The 15,286-nt window shown below is 29.8% G+C and overlaps 1 protein-coding gene across 1 annotated transcript in view; it reads left to right on the top strand.

Moving 5' to 3' along the window:
* Nucleotides 1-15,286, top strand: part of LOC143255993 (WW domain-containing adapter protein with coiled-coil-like) — a 52,748-nt gene that overhangs the window by 21,159 nt on the left and 16,303 nt on the right. The window contains exons 6-8 of the mRNA XM_076512510.1: nt 2,858-2,946; nt 6,728-6,997; nt 13,331-13,627. Of these exons, the coding sequence (XP_076368625.1) occupies nt 2,858-2,946; nt 6,728-6,997; nt 13,331-13,627 (656 nt within the window). The remainder of the gene's footprint in view (nt 1-2,857; nt 2,947-6,727; nt 6,998-13,330; nt 13,628-15,286) is intronic.

Raw genomic sequence — 15,286 nt, 5'->3', positions numbered from 1 at the left:
TGGAGTACCACTGCATTGTTGAAGTCCATGTCACCGTATCTAATTGTGCTTTATCTGGTGATCATGCATCTTTACACTAGCTCTGCAGCATAGTATTTATCACAAAAGGCTCTGTCATAAGACTTGAATTCAAAGCTCACCATACTTCTCTGACACCTTTCCATAATCCATCTAGTGTATGAAAACAATGGTTGTCCAGTGTCCATTTCAATAGTACAATCACACAGAACTCCAGAATTATTGTGTCTGGCAACTTGTTTATATTTATTTTGTTAGGAATAGCATAAACACTTTGTGTTTATTGTACATACGTTTGAAGTATGCCAAGAGTGAAAAGAAGGTATGGCTGGAAATCTTGTTTTGGTTGACTAGAAACCTGTTGACTTTGCTTCCAGACACTGATCCTTTTTGATTATGTTGCCTAATATAGCCTGTGGTATGTGGATGGCTTTTGCCACTGACCTTTGTATTTGTGAATTCTCACTTGCTAAAATATTCTGCATTTTGCTTACAGTTGATGTAGGATTTGTTGCAGATCCCTTTCTGGAGTGGTTAGTGGGTTCCACTTTAAATCTATATTCCTTTGTTTTCTTATACCTATAAATACAAAAGGTATTTTGCATGCAAAAAGGTTATTACGTGCCCTCTCGAAAAGCAGTCAGCTTTTGGTGGCATTACCCCACTTATAATGATTAACAGAAAAAAATTGAAGTGTAGTTTTTATTTATGTGGTTGAACAACCACAACTTTGTTAACTGTGCTGTTATGTAACTTGTTGATATGCATATATAAAATCATTATAATACACTGAACCCCTTGTGTGTGTTGTGTAAGTAATCTTGTAAGATCCATATTTATATTTATATTGTCAGTAAATGTGTGTAATTTTGTCTTGATTCAAAGAATATAGTGTTTCAAACAACCTTGTAAAAGAAAGTTTTTCTCAATAGTAGAAAGAGCAAAAGAGCTATCTTCAAATTACCTATTTTTTCAAATTTGTTATTAAAATAAAGTACACCAAAACTTATTTCAGAAAGCAAAATCAACCAACAAAAGTGAATATATCTCACGAATCAAAAAATTACGAAACCATATACTGCTGCATACCATATATTCCCGACATCAGCAGACAAATAACCAACATTTGGCAAAAACTAGTAACAAAATATGACATTCCAATTAATACCAAATTTATTCAAAAACCAGGCACAAAACTGAGGTCTATACTATGTAAAAACTACACTGACAAACACCACACCAACATTATTTATAAAATACAATGTTATAACTGCCACGACTTCTATATTGGAGAAACAAGTAGAAAAATGGAAACCAGATTTCAAGAACATAAAAAGTCACCTTCACACGTTTTCGAACACTGCAAGTCAAATAAACACAACATAACCATAGAAAACACTCAAATACTAAATAAAGAAACAAACATAAACAAATGCAAAATTAAAGAATCCTTACTTATACAACAACTTAAACCCAAAATAAACCAATATAAAGGAATGCCTTTATACCTATATTAATATAATAAAATAAAATTATATGTTCAAACATCTAACACTGCCCTCTACATTTTGGCACACAGTAACACAACCCCTTCCAAACATGTGGTCAGCTTCCGGTCAGTAACCTCTTTCTTTGTGAACCTGACGATGACCGAAGAAGGTCGAAACGTTGTTCGCTCTTCTACGTAAAATATTTTCTCAACCCAAACGAGCCATCTTTGCATATATATTTCTCTACAAGTGGGTTTTCACGACATCACTGATTAAAACTTATAATTGTTTTTAATAGTTTGTTTTCCTATGTTACAGTGGATAATCTGGTTCTCAGGATTATTGATTGTTGGGCACTTTAAGTATACTGAAGTTTTAAGCTGTAAAGAACTGATGGTGGAATTTAAAAACATAAAATAATAGTTTTAAGTACTTTCACGTAAATGGAAGTACAAATGTAGTCTTGAATTGGATCTAAACAAAATTATAATTAGCTAAATAAGCATCCTGAAAAATAAAAAGTAAAATGAATTTTTTTCTTGCCCCAAAATGTATCTTGAACTGTTTTATTTTCACTTAGTAACTGGTATAAATCTCAAGAAGTGTTAATGAAATTGTTAAAGTCCTGAAAAATTGTTGTTACTATAGTGGAGCACAAACGTATGTTACAGTGCATTTCAACATGTTACTTGATTAGCAGATAATAACCAAAATTACTTAAGAAAAATATTTAATTAGTATATATGGAAACAGAAATTATAAATTATACAATTAAATGTAACATAGATAATTGGGTAAATAACAAGTAATGTACTGTCATTGAAGCATTTTATTTTAAGTATGGCAGGTTAATTAATAAATTAATAGTCTTACACTATCAGTATAAAGCATAACTAACTTTGCCCATGTTTTTAACTCATACTGTTCTACATATGTCTGTTTCTATATTTTAATGGTTTAGTTACCTGATGACTTTACAGCAGGTTTAAACTATAACTAAAGTTAAATTTACACCAGTTTCTTCTTTTCATGTTATTTGTCTTGAGTGTAGACATGTGTAACTTCATATTTTATGTACTAACAATGAAAGATCATTTCCTTTTATTTTTGCCCATTGTGAAATCCTTTTCCTTTTTTCCATCTTCCAGACTGTTGTTTTATTTCTTGTATATTGAAAATGTAATGTGTGTAAACTAGCTGAATGTACAGTTTTTTATGAATACTATTTAAATATGCTTTTCTATTACAGTCATGATGAATTATCATACTCCTGTCTATTTGTTAATACAATAATAGTTATTAGTGTTATGTTAAAATCAGCAAAAACCATTTATTTATTTTTTCTATAGGAAGCAAGTTGCTTATAAGTCCTCAAGTGACACCAATAGAACAAAGGACAGATTGATGGATAGACAAACCTTGGCCTCGGGAAGTAGGTGTAAGTATTGATTTGTGTTTGAGACTTTAACCCTATCATGACTGGTGAATACTATCCAGATGTCATAGGTAAAAACAGTAAATGGAATTCTTCTTAGAAACTCATGTATTTTATTAGTGGTATTTTATTATTCTGTAATGTTTGCTTTGTGTATTTTGCAATGAAAAGTGGAAAAACAAAGTTCCTATATTTAGTATTATATTTTCACAAATATAGTTTTATATTTTGTAACTGCTTCCATACTTCTATGACAAAATGTTAGGTACTTGGTTTAACAGTTGTAGTTGTTGACCATGAAATATTCTGAGGATTCAAATCTTTGTTCACTGAATATTGTTATTAAGCTTACTGTATTCAAACAATACACACAAATGAAATAATCTGTTGTTTGTTGAAAACAAACTACATTTCTTTAATACAGTTCTTGATCAGGAATGTTGTTAAGAGTCATGATATTTATTAGCAAGGGTAACAATAATGCTATTTTTAAAGGCGAGGTTTTAATTGCCAACAAATCTTTGTTAGTTTTGTTATATTTTTCTGTAACTTACAGCTAGAAGTGTTGTTTAAAAAGAGCTTCATACAAAATACATTAATTAATATCAGTCCAATTGAAATTGACCAACTATATAAGTCCCGACTGGCATGGTGGCGTGTCTGCAGACTCACGCTGCTCAAAACTGGGTTTTGATACTTGTGGCAGGCAGAGTACAGATAACCCATTGTGTAGCTTTAGCATAATTCTAAACAAACAGACCAGATATATAAAATGGAATTTTTTGATCAACAACAAAAAATTAAATTTCTTAGACAAAGAAAGGAGGTATTTTATTGTTTTTATTACATTGTCTACTTATATAATTTGTAAATTTTACAGATTAAGAAGAGAAATACTAAAGTCAAGCTATTCAAATTTGTTTAAGGCTGAATTATTGTTTATTGAGTGTGCACTAGATTTAAGGCAGTTTGGTGCGCTATTTTCAGTTGAAAATCTTGATATTTCCAGAATACCTTTCACACTTAGAAAGAATTAATGAACAGAAATGTGTAATGAATAATTTTAGTACAATTAGTGACTATTAACCCTATGTCATGATCTGTTACAGTTACGTTCAATGTTTAGTTAAACAGCTTTACCATCAATGTTTGTCAACAAACATGACATGAAGGTAGTTTATAATTTTAATTTTGATATTAGTATGATACTTCTCTCCAGTTTGCTCATTCTAGATGTTTTTCCAACACCATTGTGGTATCCTGAGTTTAGTTCAAATCACAAGTATTGAATTTTATTGCTCAATTTTAAATTTATATCTCTAATCCATTGGCTTTGCTGAGGTATAAATTAAAAAGTCAAACCTATGTGTCATGGAATCCTGTCACATCCTGTCTTTCAAAACATGTTAATTTCTTTGACATTTGTTATTGAATTATTTATAACCAATAGAAAGAGAATATTTTAATTTACTGATTTCTGTATCATACTGGCTTGTTCGGATGATAGTTTTGGAATTATATGGTTTACTGTTTCATTATTTCTATCAGGGAGAGTACCTTGATCAAGTAAAGGAATTATTTTAACACACTTTTTTTTGTTGCTGCATGTTAATATTTGGTGTTCTAACTCGCATATTTGTTGTTAAAAAGAGTAGTAATGCATACTATGAACATTTCTTCAGTACAGGATTGGTTCACTTTGCACCAACCCCATACATCTATTATCAAATGCAATTATTTTTACTTTTATTTTGGGATAGCATGTAAAGATGCATTCTTATATCTTTTGTATAATAATAGCATACACTCTTTATTTAAATTTAGATGTTTGTATAGTGTGAGTTTTATTTCTTAATTTCAATAGGAAATGTAAACAAATTCTCAATGCCCATTTCTCTGTGTAAAAGTAATATCCCCTCTGAATTTTTTTCTTTATAAGGTTTTCAGTGTGTCCAAAAAGTTAAGCCTAATTATGAGCACTAAAACTTGAACTTCTTACCTCATTTGGGTTTCTTTATGTTCAGGTAAAAGATAAAACATATTTTGTTCAGTTCATTCTTACAGTATTTATTATAATACTTTACTTTTTGTTTCATGCAGAACTGTGGTAGAACTTCTTACAAAGCTGATGGACATACTTATAACTAATAAAAAGAATCATTGTTTAGATTTTCTGTATAAATCATTCATTAGCATTAATATTTAGTTTTGGTGATCATTGTTCTTTGTTCTGATTACTTGAAGAAGTTTTTGGATTTACTTTTGGTTTTGTTAGAAACTTAAGTTTTAATAGTTTTGGAGGATTGTGCTCTAGTATCTAATATATGTTTTGCATTCTGAAACAAATATTTTAAACCTACCTGAATTTTTACTTGAATGAAAACTGAGTTAAAACAAGTGAGGCTTACTGGAAAATACCAGTATTTATGATGTTTATGACAGAGGACTTATGGATTCGCACTGCGATTTGTTGCTTTAGATGGAGGATGATGGTGGTTCAAAGTACAGACAATAAACCATAAGATTAAAGGAAAATGGAAAAGGTTAAAAATGAAATTGTTAATATAAGAAAAATGAAAATCATGCAAAATGATTTCTTAACCTGAAGATGACCAAGAAAGGTTGAAACATTGTTCTCTCATTAATAAAAGTGTCAATACCTATTCCAGCCGTTCTGAGATAAAGATTTATTGAAAGAATTTAAAAGATACTGTTTATGTTATTTCAAAGTTTTCAACTCTTAAGTTCATTTAACTTTTCTACTGTTAGTGTCAGGGTAGAGAAAATATAAATTACAAGTCATTCAAAGGGTTTTAAAGGGTATGCAAATTAAATATGAAAAACATTAAAAGTATTTTTGCCCTTGGCAAGGAAATCGCCTTTTACTCTGTCTCAGTATAAGCTTTGTAAATTCATGGATAAATCTTCAGTAGAAATATTTAATGAAATAAATATGTTTATCTTATGTACAACAGACTTTCAGTATTTAATTAAAGCTTACCAAATTTCCTGAAGGTGTTCTTAGTATATTCTGGTATGTGTAGTTTCACACTTCCATTGTGGATCAGTTTCGACCACTTTCTAATTAAAATATTAAGCATTTCATATTCCATTAAAAACAGCAGCCTGTGACTATAGTTTGTGTCTGAGTAACTTTGAGAGCTAATGGTGATGTGTACATGAACCACTAGACAATCTATAATGAAGATATTTTATGTGGACTGTTAAATACCTGTGATCAGTTTACAATGTGATATTGATATGCTCAGAGTTGTTAATAAATAATAAAGTAATTTTTACTCACATGAAGTTTGAATCATTTGTTTTTTAATAAATTTCAAATAATACTATTTATTTTGAAGTCAATTTCTGGAATTGAATAGCAATATTCTGCTCTGTTAGAAAAACACTTGTAGTTTTAAATGCTGGACTTGTGTATTTCAGGTTTAGCTCTTGTGACTCAACAGATTTTGACACCAGTTAGTTTGCAAGTTGATTCTCTTTTGCTGAAACATTCCATAAATATAACAAATGAACTTAGAAGTATAAGGCAGTGGTCTGTGCTTAATAAAATTATGAGTCTTGTTTCATTGAATAATCATTTTGAAACTGACTGAAATGCTCACACACTATCATTTTTTTACTTGCCCTTATAGAATACAATGTTTTTATTATCCATTACCTTGAAAAGTAAAACTTGTTAAATACAGTTTTCTGAAGTGAAAAGATAGACCAGTTATATAATGTTTTACTGATGTAATAACAATTTTAATTAAATTATTAGCCACTGACAGACATTCCAACAGTGGTAGCAGCAGTGGAGAAAGAAGTGCACGTAATTATCAAGTTTCTAGGTCACATGACCACTTATCTTCTACTGCTCCATCACCACTCAAACCCAGCAGCTCTTCATCAAGTAGTTTCGGTACTGAACATAACACCAGTCGAAGCTCACAAAAAGATGAACCATCTCAGTCACGTGGTGGAGACAGAACACCAGGTCATGACAGGAGAGAGACTGTTCGCAAAACAGACGGTCGGAAAACTGCCGAAGGTAATTATCTTATGTTAAGATAGAGATATTGCTTTCTGTAAAATTATTGCACTAAATGTTTTAAAGAATTTGAATTTTCTGCAACTTGTCTTTTCCCCTTAGAATTTGTCATTGCATGTTTAAGAAATCAAGATCCATGAACATTTCTTGTAACAAGTAATATTAATGTTAGATTTTTGTTCAGCACCAGTAGCTATTGAATTTTATGTATAATAGCTTGATGTAAACATAAATATCGCTATAAGGCTTCTATTTTGTACTTTGCTGTTCTTAACTTTTATTATTTGCCATGAACAATTGTAAGAAAAATAAATAATTTAAACTGTTAAGTCACTATCCACATGTCACTAAGTCACTACTCTGTCTAATATCATTCCTGATTTTCTGTGCTTGTAGTCGTACATGTAAAAATTCATTTTTTTATTCTCAGTTCCAGTTGTTTCCATTCTCATACTCCTTGTCTTAGAAAGGTATATATTATAGTACACATTAACAAGTTTAGCTAGTTGTTTTAATCCAGTTTCATTTTTATTTTTTATTTTTGGATGTCTGTCAGTTGTTTTTGGAAATAACCATTGGAAGTAGAAAGATTAACACTTGCATAGCAACATTAAGTAATTGCTGATTTCCTTTCTATGGAGTTGTTTCTACTCTGTTAAAGGTTTAGTGATGTTAATTGATTTCCACTGAATGTCCATGGTTTGTGCCAAGTAAAATGCACATAAAAAAAAAACCACTGGACCCACACTTAGAATATACTTACATGGTCATAACTATGGCTTCAAGCTGCTTTCCTTCTTTAAGCCATAAACCCAACTTATAATCTACTTGTGCAACATAAAGCTGTCATATGAAATCCTAAGAAAATAAACATACTGTGACTTGTGTCTCTTAAAGGTTATTTTCAGCTGAAGGTTTTGAGGATCTAAACTGCTGTGACATGTAGGCTTATTTCAACCACTATATTTAGAATCAAGTTCGAACTGTTGTGTGAAAAACAATTCCTAACAAACTTAAGACAAGTAATATAGAAGTGAATGTAGAAAGGCTTAAGAACATCAATTAAAGTAGATTTAAGTAAACAAATTTTGAACAATAGAAAGTTAATGAAGGAATAGGAATGTATAGAAGCTAACAAAGTAAGTTATTATTAAAGGTGGAAGCTAACAAAGTAAGTTATACTATTAAAGATAGATGCTAACAAAGTAAGTTATACTATTAAAGGTGGAAGCTAACAAAGTAAGTTATATTATTAAAGGTGGAAGCTAACAAAGTAAGTTATACTATTAAAGATAAGTTAACAAAGTAAGTTATATTATTAAAGGTGGAAGCTAACAAAGTAAGTTATACTATTAAAGATAGATGCTAACAAAGTAAGTTATACTATTAAAGGTGGAAGCTAACAAAGTAAGTTATATTATTAAAGGTGGAAGCTAACAAAGTAAGTTATACTATTAAAGATAGAAGTTAACAAAGTAAGTTATATTATTAAAGATAGAAGTTAACAAAGTAAGTTATATTACTAAAGATAGAAGCTAACAAAGTAAGTTATGTAATTAAAGATAGAAGGTAACAAAGTAAGTTATGTTATTAAAGATAGAAGCTAACAAATAAAGTTATATTATTAAAGATAGATGTTAACAAAGTAAGTTATATTATTAAAGATAGAAGCTAACAAAGTAAGTTATATTATTAAAGATAGAAGTTAACAAGGTAAGTTATACTATTAAAGGTGGAAGCTAACAAAGTAAGTTATATTATTAAAGGTGGAAGCTAACAAAGTAAGTTATACTATTAAAGATAGAAGCTAACAAAGTAAGTTATATTATTAAAATAGTTATATTATTAAAGATAGAAGTTAACAAAGTAAGTTATATTATTAAAGATAGAAGTTAACAAAGTAAGTTATATTACTAAAGATAGAAGCTAACAAAGTAAGTTATATAATTAAAGATAGAAGCTAACAAAGTAAGTTATATTATTAAAGATAGAAGCTAACAAAGTAAGTTATATTATTAAAGATAGAAGCTAACAAAGTAAGTTATATTATTAAAGATAGAAGTTAACAAAGTAAGTTATATTATTAAAGATAGAAGTTAACAAAGTAAGTTATATTATTAAAGGTGGAAGCTAACAAAGTAAGTTATATTATTAAAGATAGAAGTTAACAAAGTAAGTTATATTATTAAAGATAGAAGTTAACAAAGTAAGTTATATTATTAAAGGTGGAAGCTAACAAGTAAGTTATATTATTAAAGATAGAAGCTAACAAAGAAAGTTTTATTATTAAAGACAGAAGTTAACAAAGTAAGTTATATTATCCAAAAAGTAACTGAAGAAATATATAAACAGTGTGAAAAATAATAGGGCAAGTAGTTTATGATGAGCAATTAATAAAGAGTCAATTCAAAGAGCAGCAAAAGTACTTGATATTTTTTATCCTATAATAAACAGGTTACTTGAGGACTAAATTTGCATTTATTATATAGAGGAAAATGTAATAGTCAACAGAAAAGGTAACATGGAGAACTTAGAATAGCAAATGTAGGTGGGTTAAATCATAATTTAAATATCCTTTTTTTTTTTCCTTGAAAGCTACTTGATTCTGGATTTAGTATCAGTTATGCTTGTGACTATAATTTGGCTGACATCTGTAGTTTTATGGGACATTTTAATTAAACAAAATGTGATGACACAGAGTTGCATTCAGATTTTAATTAATCAACTTTATCATCAGTGCACATGAATAAACTTGGTATAAAAACATAGTTTATAATTGTTATCAAAAGTTTTTATTTCTCAATTTCAAAAGGAAATGGTAAAACTTATTGTGTATATACTTGAATTCCCTAATGTTTATTTTCATTCTACACTTATATGGGTTTCAGTGTGTACAACTAGTTAGAAACACATATCGTAAATATTTCTAAGTAAAAATATGAAATGCGAACCTTCTATCTTTTTGTTTTAGCGAGATGTCACTGTGTTTGTCAAATCCAAATGACTTTCTCTCTCACTTCTGTGTCTTTCAAGACGTGTTTATAATTTTCTCTGACATTGCTATTGACTGTTTTTATAACCAACAGAAAAAGATTTTTTTTTCACAAGATTCCTTGTACCACTGTCTTATTTCAGTGGCTGGAATAGATCAGTTTGACATCAATTGTGTGCACTCTTAGAGAATTTTTTTCCACCTCTATATAGCTTAGTTAAAAAGTGAGTTGATTTTTAGTAGTTGCAGGATGTTCTCTCCTGGTTCTTGACATATTGCTTGTGTTTTAAAATTCATATTTGAAAGCAACATTAGTTATTTTGTAAACAACCAGCTTAGTACAAAAATAGTCTTATCAAAACTTCCCTGCTATAAAATAATGGAATTTAAAGGTGTGAAATGATTCAAGTCCAAGTCTGTTAGAACATGTAATTGTAACTGTCCATTACAGTAGTAGTCATTTTAGAATTAAAAAGGGTTTTATAGATTTTATTTCATATTTCTCAACTCCTCATTTTGCTTTATATTTAAGGTTTCACTACAGTTAGAGAAAATGAGGTAAAGTGTACAGTTTTACCAAAGGAAATATTTAACAGTCATTTAAGATGTTTCAAAGGTTATATATGTGAAATACAAAGTTATAAGTTGAGGTTTTATTTTTGAACGTTACTTCAGTCTGACTGACTAAGTAAAGGCTTTGGAAATTCATGACATATCTTTTGTAGTAACATGCCAATAAAAATTATGATTTGTTTTATTTACAGTAGATCTATAGTGTTTACTAATGTCATTCAGATGCATTTAATAATTTCAGAATTATGGTAGATATTAACTTTACAGGAACTGGGATTTTATGCTTATAGTGTTAAGCTTTGAACATAAGGAATAGGTTGGTTATTGGTTTGTTTATTAGAAACTGTGTACTGCTGCTGTGACTTCTTTAGTACATTATTGATCAAAATTTCTAAAAGTATAGCAAAGAGTTGTGTACAAGATTAGATATGATGAAGTTACCTTCAAAATGTATGTTTTTTGTGTGATAAGCAGCAGGCCAGTATGTGATTTTGTCATTGATCTGGTTGTAAGTACAGGTGTGAATGTCAGATCCAAGACAGTAAAATACACATCAAGACCAAGTAGGCTTAGAGGATGTGTAGTTTGCTTAAAAACTACTACTTAGGAGTGATAATCAGACCAAACGGCTGAGTTGAGCATCAGACTTCAAATAGAAGGATTAACAAAACTGCAATATAGTGGTCTTTATGGATGAATTGTAATTCATATGGTTTGAAAACAATTTGCAATAGTTTATTTGATGGTAGAAACAAGAGAAGGACAATATGACGATCAACACACAACATCTGTATTGAAACACATTCGTATCCATCATTTTATTCCCTTGGGTATTTATCTTCCAACAAGTCATTGGTCCAAAGCATACAGTAAATATGGTGGAGTAGGACCTGAAGGTTAAGAAGACTAATGGAACAGTCACAAACATGACTTTACATATGAAGTCCTAATGTGAATATTATTAAGGATGTGTGGGCTTATATGGAATTTGAAAAAGTCAAGCAGCAGCCAACCTTGGCTTAGTTCTGGGGAGTAATACAGAAAATTTGGAGCCTTATATTATAGTCGTATATTGATAAAACATGGTGTACTGTTCTGCTTTACAAAATGCCAGCATATAGTACAGTTCATTTATATGGAGCTTATGTTTTCTGTATAATGTATTAATTTTAAATTTGTCATTTTATTTCTAATTGTCCATTGTTTGAAACTCCTGTGTCTTTATCACCATTTCATTTCTATAATTATTTCCAGTAATGTATATACGTATGTGTGTGTTTGATTTATTTTCCTTTTGAAGTTGTTTAGGTCTATTTATTTATGTAATCTTCTTTTGAAAGTATGTATGTGAAACCTTGATATCTGAAGCAATGCCTTTCTTAAGCAACATTATTGCAAAATATTTGAATGTGGAATAAATTCAAGTTAACTGTTTTATAAGAAGGAATTGTAGGATTTCATATTTTTGATAGAAATTGAAGGCTATTAAGTGTAGTTTCTTATTAGATAAGCTACATGCTCTGTGTCACTTTTTTTTTGTGTGTGTATATATATATATATATTGTGTTTGATATGATTTCTCATTGTAGAAATATTACTTTCCATAAATAACAGCTGGTATAGTAAGAGCTAAAGTATTATTAGAACCTCAGAACAGTTTATCAGTGGACTTTCTTTCCCATTTGTTGACTGATGTAATGTAAACACTGTGTAGTGTGGGATAAGTTTTTCACAGAATCATTATTTTATGTGTTCCAACTGACCAAAGAAATCCAGTGGAAAAGAGTTTAATTTTTTCCAAGAACTATGCACATTTTGACACCAACATGAGGTTTGATGCATTTGAAGATGGTCATATGATAATCATTTTCTGATACAGTGCAAAACTGAAAATATTGTTGCCGTGAAAACAGCCTGTCAGTCACAGCAGGCTAATGTATTTAGTAGTTACTACTGTTAAGAGTACTAACAGTGTAGAAGTGCACTGACACTTATGAGTTTAATATCTTGTCCCTTCTCATGTACATGATTTAACCTGTTGACTGCCAAGTATTTCAGCTGCTACCATACAACTCTTATGCTTCTTCATTTTGTAACTTTTTTCGTGGCGCCATTTTGGATCGAAAGTGAAAGAATTTGTAAGTAGGTCAAATGCATGTATGGTGCTGATATCTAGCATTGAAGTTAGGTATTATTGAGAACGTATTAACTTATCTGTGGCACTGATCAGCTTGGACAAATTATCTTGTCTACGGCACTGAGCAGGTTAAGGATGAAAATATTTCTTGAATTATATAACATAATTTTGTTTTCTTTGACCAAATTATGAACTTTTTTCATTTCTAATCTTAATTTGATAACCATATTTTTCATAATATTCTTTAAATGTAAGTTATTTTACTGTATTGCTGTATTTTTGTTTCTGTTTTTAGCCATTATAATTCATGCCACCATGCAACTTTAAGGATTTTATATCATTTACTCTAGACATGTCCCTGACAGGTTTTGATGGAAAATAATATTAGATTAGTAAGTTATTGTTTCAGAAACAACTTAAATAACAGTTAATTAATGCACTTGTTAATGAAAATGTTTTGAACTGTATAATAGTGTTCTTTCCAGAAGCTTTATATTACTTAATGAAATGGTTGGCCTTCAGCTTCAATAATTTTTTTATAATATATCTTAATTTCACTAATTTATTACATTTTTTTAATTATTTCATTAAATGTTAATCATGTTGTTAATAACTTGGTTTGTTTTCTTAGCTGATGGACAATCACAGGACACTGACCTCTCACCTGACAGTAGCAGAACACCAACTAGTAGTTATCATGATTATAGATTTTACAATAGAAGCCAGATTCCTGTTGTGTCTTCAAGTAACCAGTATCTTACTGGCTCACAAGCAGTGCCACCAAACACGCCTCAAGGAATGCAACCCCCTTCCCAACCTCAGCTGCTTTCACCGTCCCAAGTCACACTAGCCAATCTGCCGAAACTAATCACTCAACTAGCGGGAACCAAAGGGTTACCAGATCTTTCTGAGCTTTCTCCCCAAGAAGGTGTGAATTTCAAGTTGTACACAATTTTAAAGTTCTCACCAGTGAAATGTTTTACATCAGCTTTGGATAGTTAAGCTAGCTGAATTGTGATTTTTCATTCCACTAAACCTACACCACTTCAGAATTTAATATCTCTCGTGTTGGATGTCATATGTTTTTCATATTAAATTAATTATTTTTTTTAAGTATAGGACCTTTGTTAAAATGCATTATTTAATTAAATAGAATTGAGTTCACTACTACTGCTATTTAAAAAAAAAAAGTAGGGTTAAGTGTCATTAACATTCAACAACAAAAAATGAAGGTCTAAATAAGTATTTTTAAAATAGTATTTGACCTTTTAAAAAACACAATATCATGTGAAGCAGTTTAAAAAACAACTACATGAAACAAACTATAAGAATACTTTGAAATTAGAGAAACTAATTTAGACAGTTTTGTGTATACATTTCTGTTTTACCTTGTCTGAAGAGAATGCACAGTATGTTCAAACTGGTTTCTTTAATTTCAAGTGTGATTGTTTCATTTGCTGTGATTTTTGAGTGGTATTTTTAGCCTTACATGCAGTAGCAGTCTTATGTATCCTATACATTAAAAAGTAAACAGATAAATGTTTGTGAACTAAAATAAAGGCATTTAGCAGTTTACTTTAAAAATTTGATTAAACTCTTTTTTGTATATGTTATACCAATTGCTGTAGCATGAATTCATAATTAATTATATATACTTTAACAATATGTATGTTTTAAATTCATAATTTATTGGGCAATATAAAAACAAACACTTTAATTGACCCCAGTTTGAGAAGTGACATTTTCACTAGGTATTCCCTCTTTTATAATTTATTCACCACCCTTACAATGAGTATGAAATTTAACATAAATTACTACTACAGAATTGTCATTGCTCAAACAAAGCATAATTTTTGAAGCCTTCAATTTTGTTTGGTTATGGGGTCATAAAATAGAAAATCAGATCCTTGTTTTGACATCCAACTATTGCATTCTCTTTTAGTACAAGTATCATTGCCAAAGGAAATATAAAAACTAGTCTGGATGAATTTGTAATGCTTTTTGCTGTATAGTTAGAAAACCAGAAAATTATAATTGTTATGAGACATTGTCTGTGTTTGCATATTATTATTCTGTGTTCTTTGGCATATTATTTAATTAAATAAACATTATTTAGTATACTACTATCATTAGGGTTAAGTTTCACCAAAACTCAAAATAAAATAACAAAGGTCTAGATAAGTACTTTATTATTACAAAAGGCACTAAAATATAAAAATAGAATCTCCTTAGGTTAGGTAAAGTCAGTTTAGGTGAAATAAATAATATAATAAAAATGTTTTACAAGGCACATGTGGCATTTGCATGGCCAGGTGGTTAGGATACTCACCCAAAATCTGAGGGTTGTGGGTTCGAATCCCTGTTGCACCAAACATGCTTGCCCTTTCGGTCGTAGAAGCGTTATAATGTGATAGTCAATTCAACTATTCATTTATAAAAGAGTAGCTCAAGAGTTAACAGTGGGTGGTGATGACTAGCTACCTTCCATCTAGTCTTACACTGCTAAATTAGGAATGGCTAATGCAGGTTGACCTTGTGTAGCTTTGCAAGAACTTTGAAACAAACAAACAGGAGCAGTTCAGAGAAG

Source organism: Tachypleus tridentatus, chromosome 7, assembly GCF_004210375.1.
Source record: "Tachypleus tridentatus isolate NWPU-2018 chromosome 7, ASM421037v1, whole genome shotgun sequence".
Classification (NCBI taxonomy): domain Eukaryota; kingdom Metazoa; phylum Arthropoda; class Merostomata; order Xiphosura; family Limulidae; genus Tachypleus; species Tachypleus tridentatus.
This window is presented reverse-complemented; position numbering and strand designations above follow the sequence as displayed.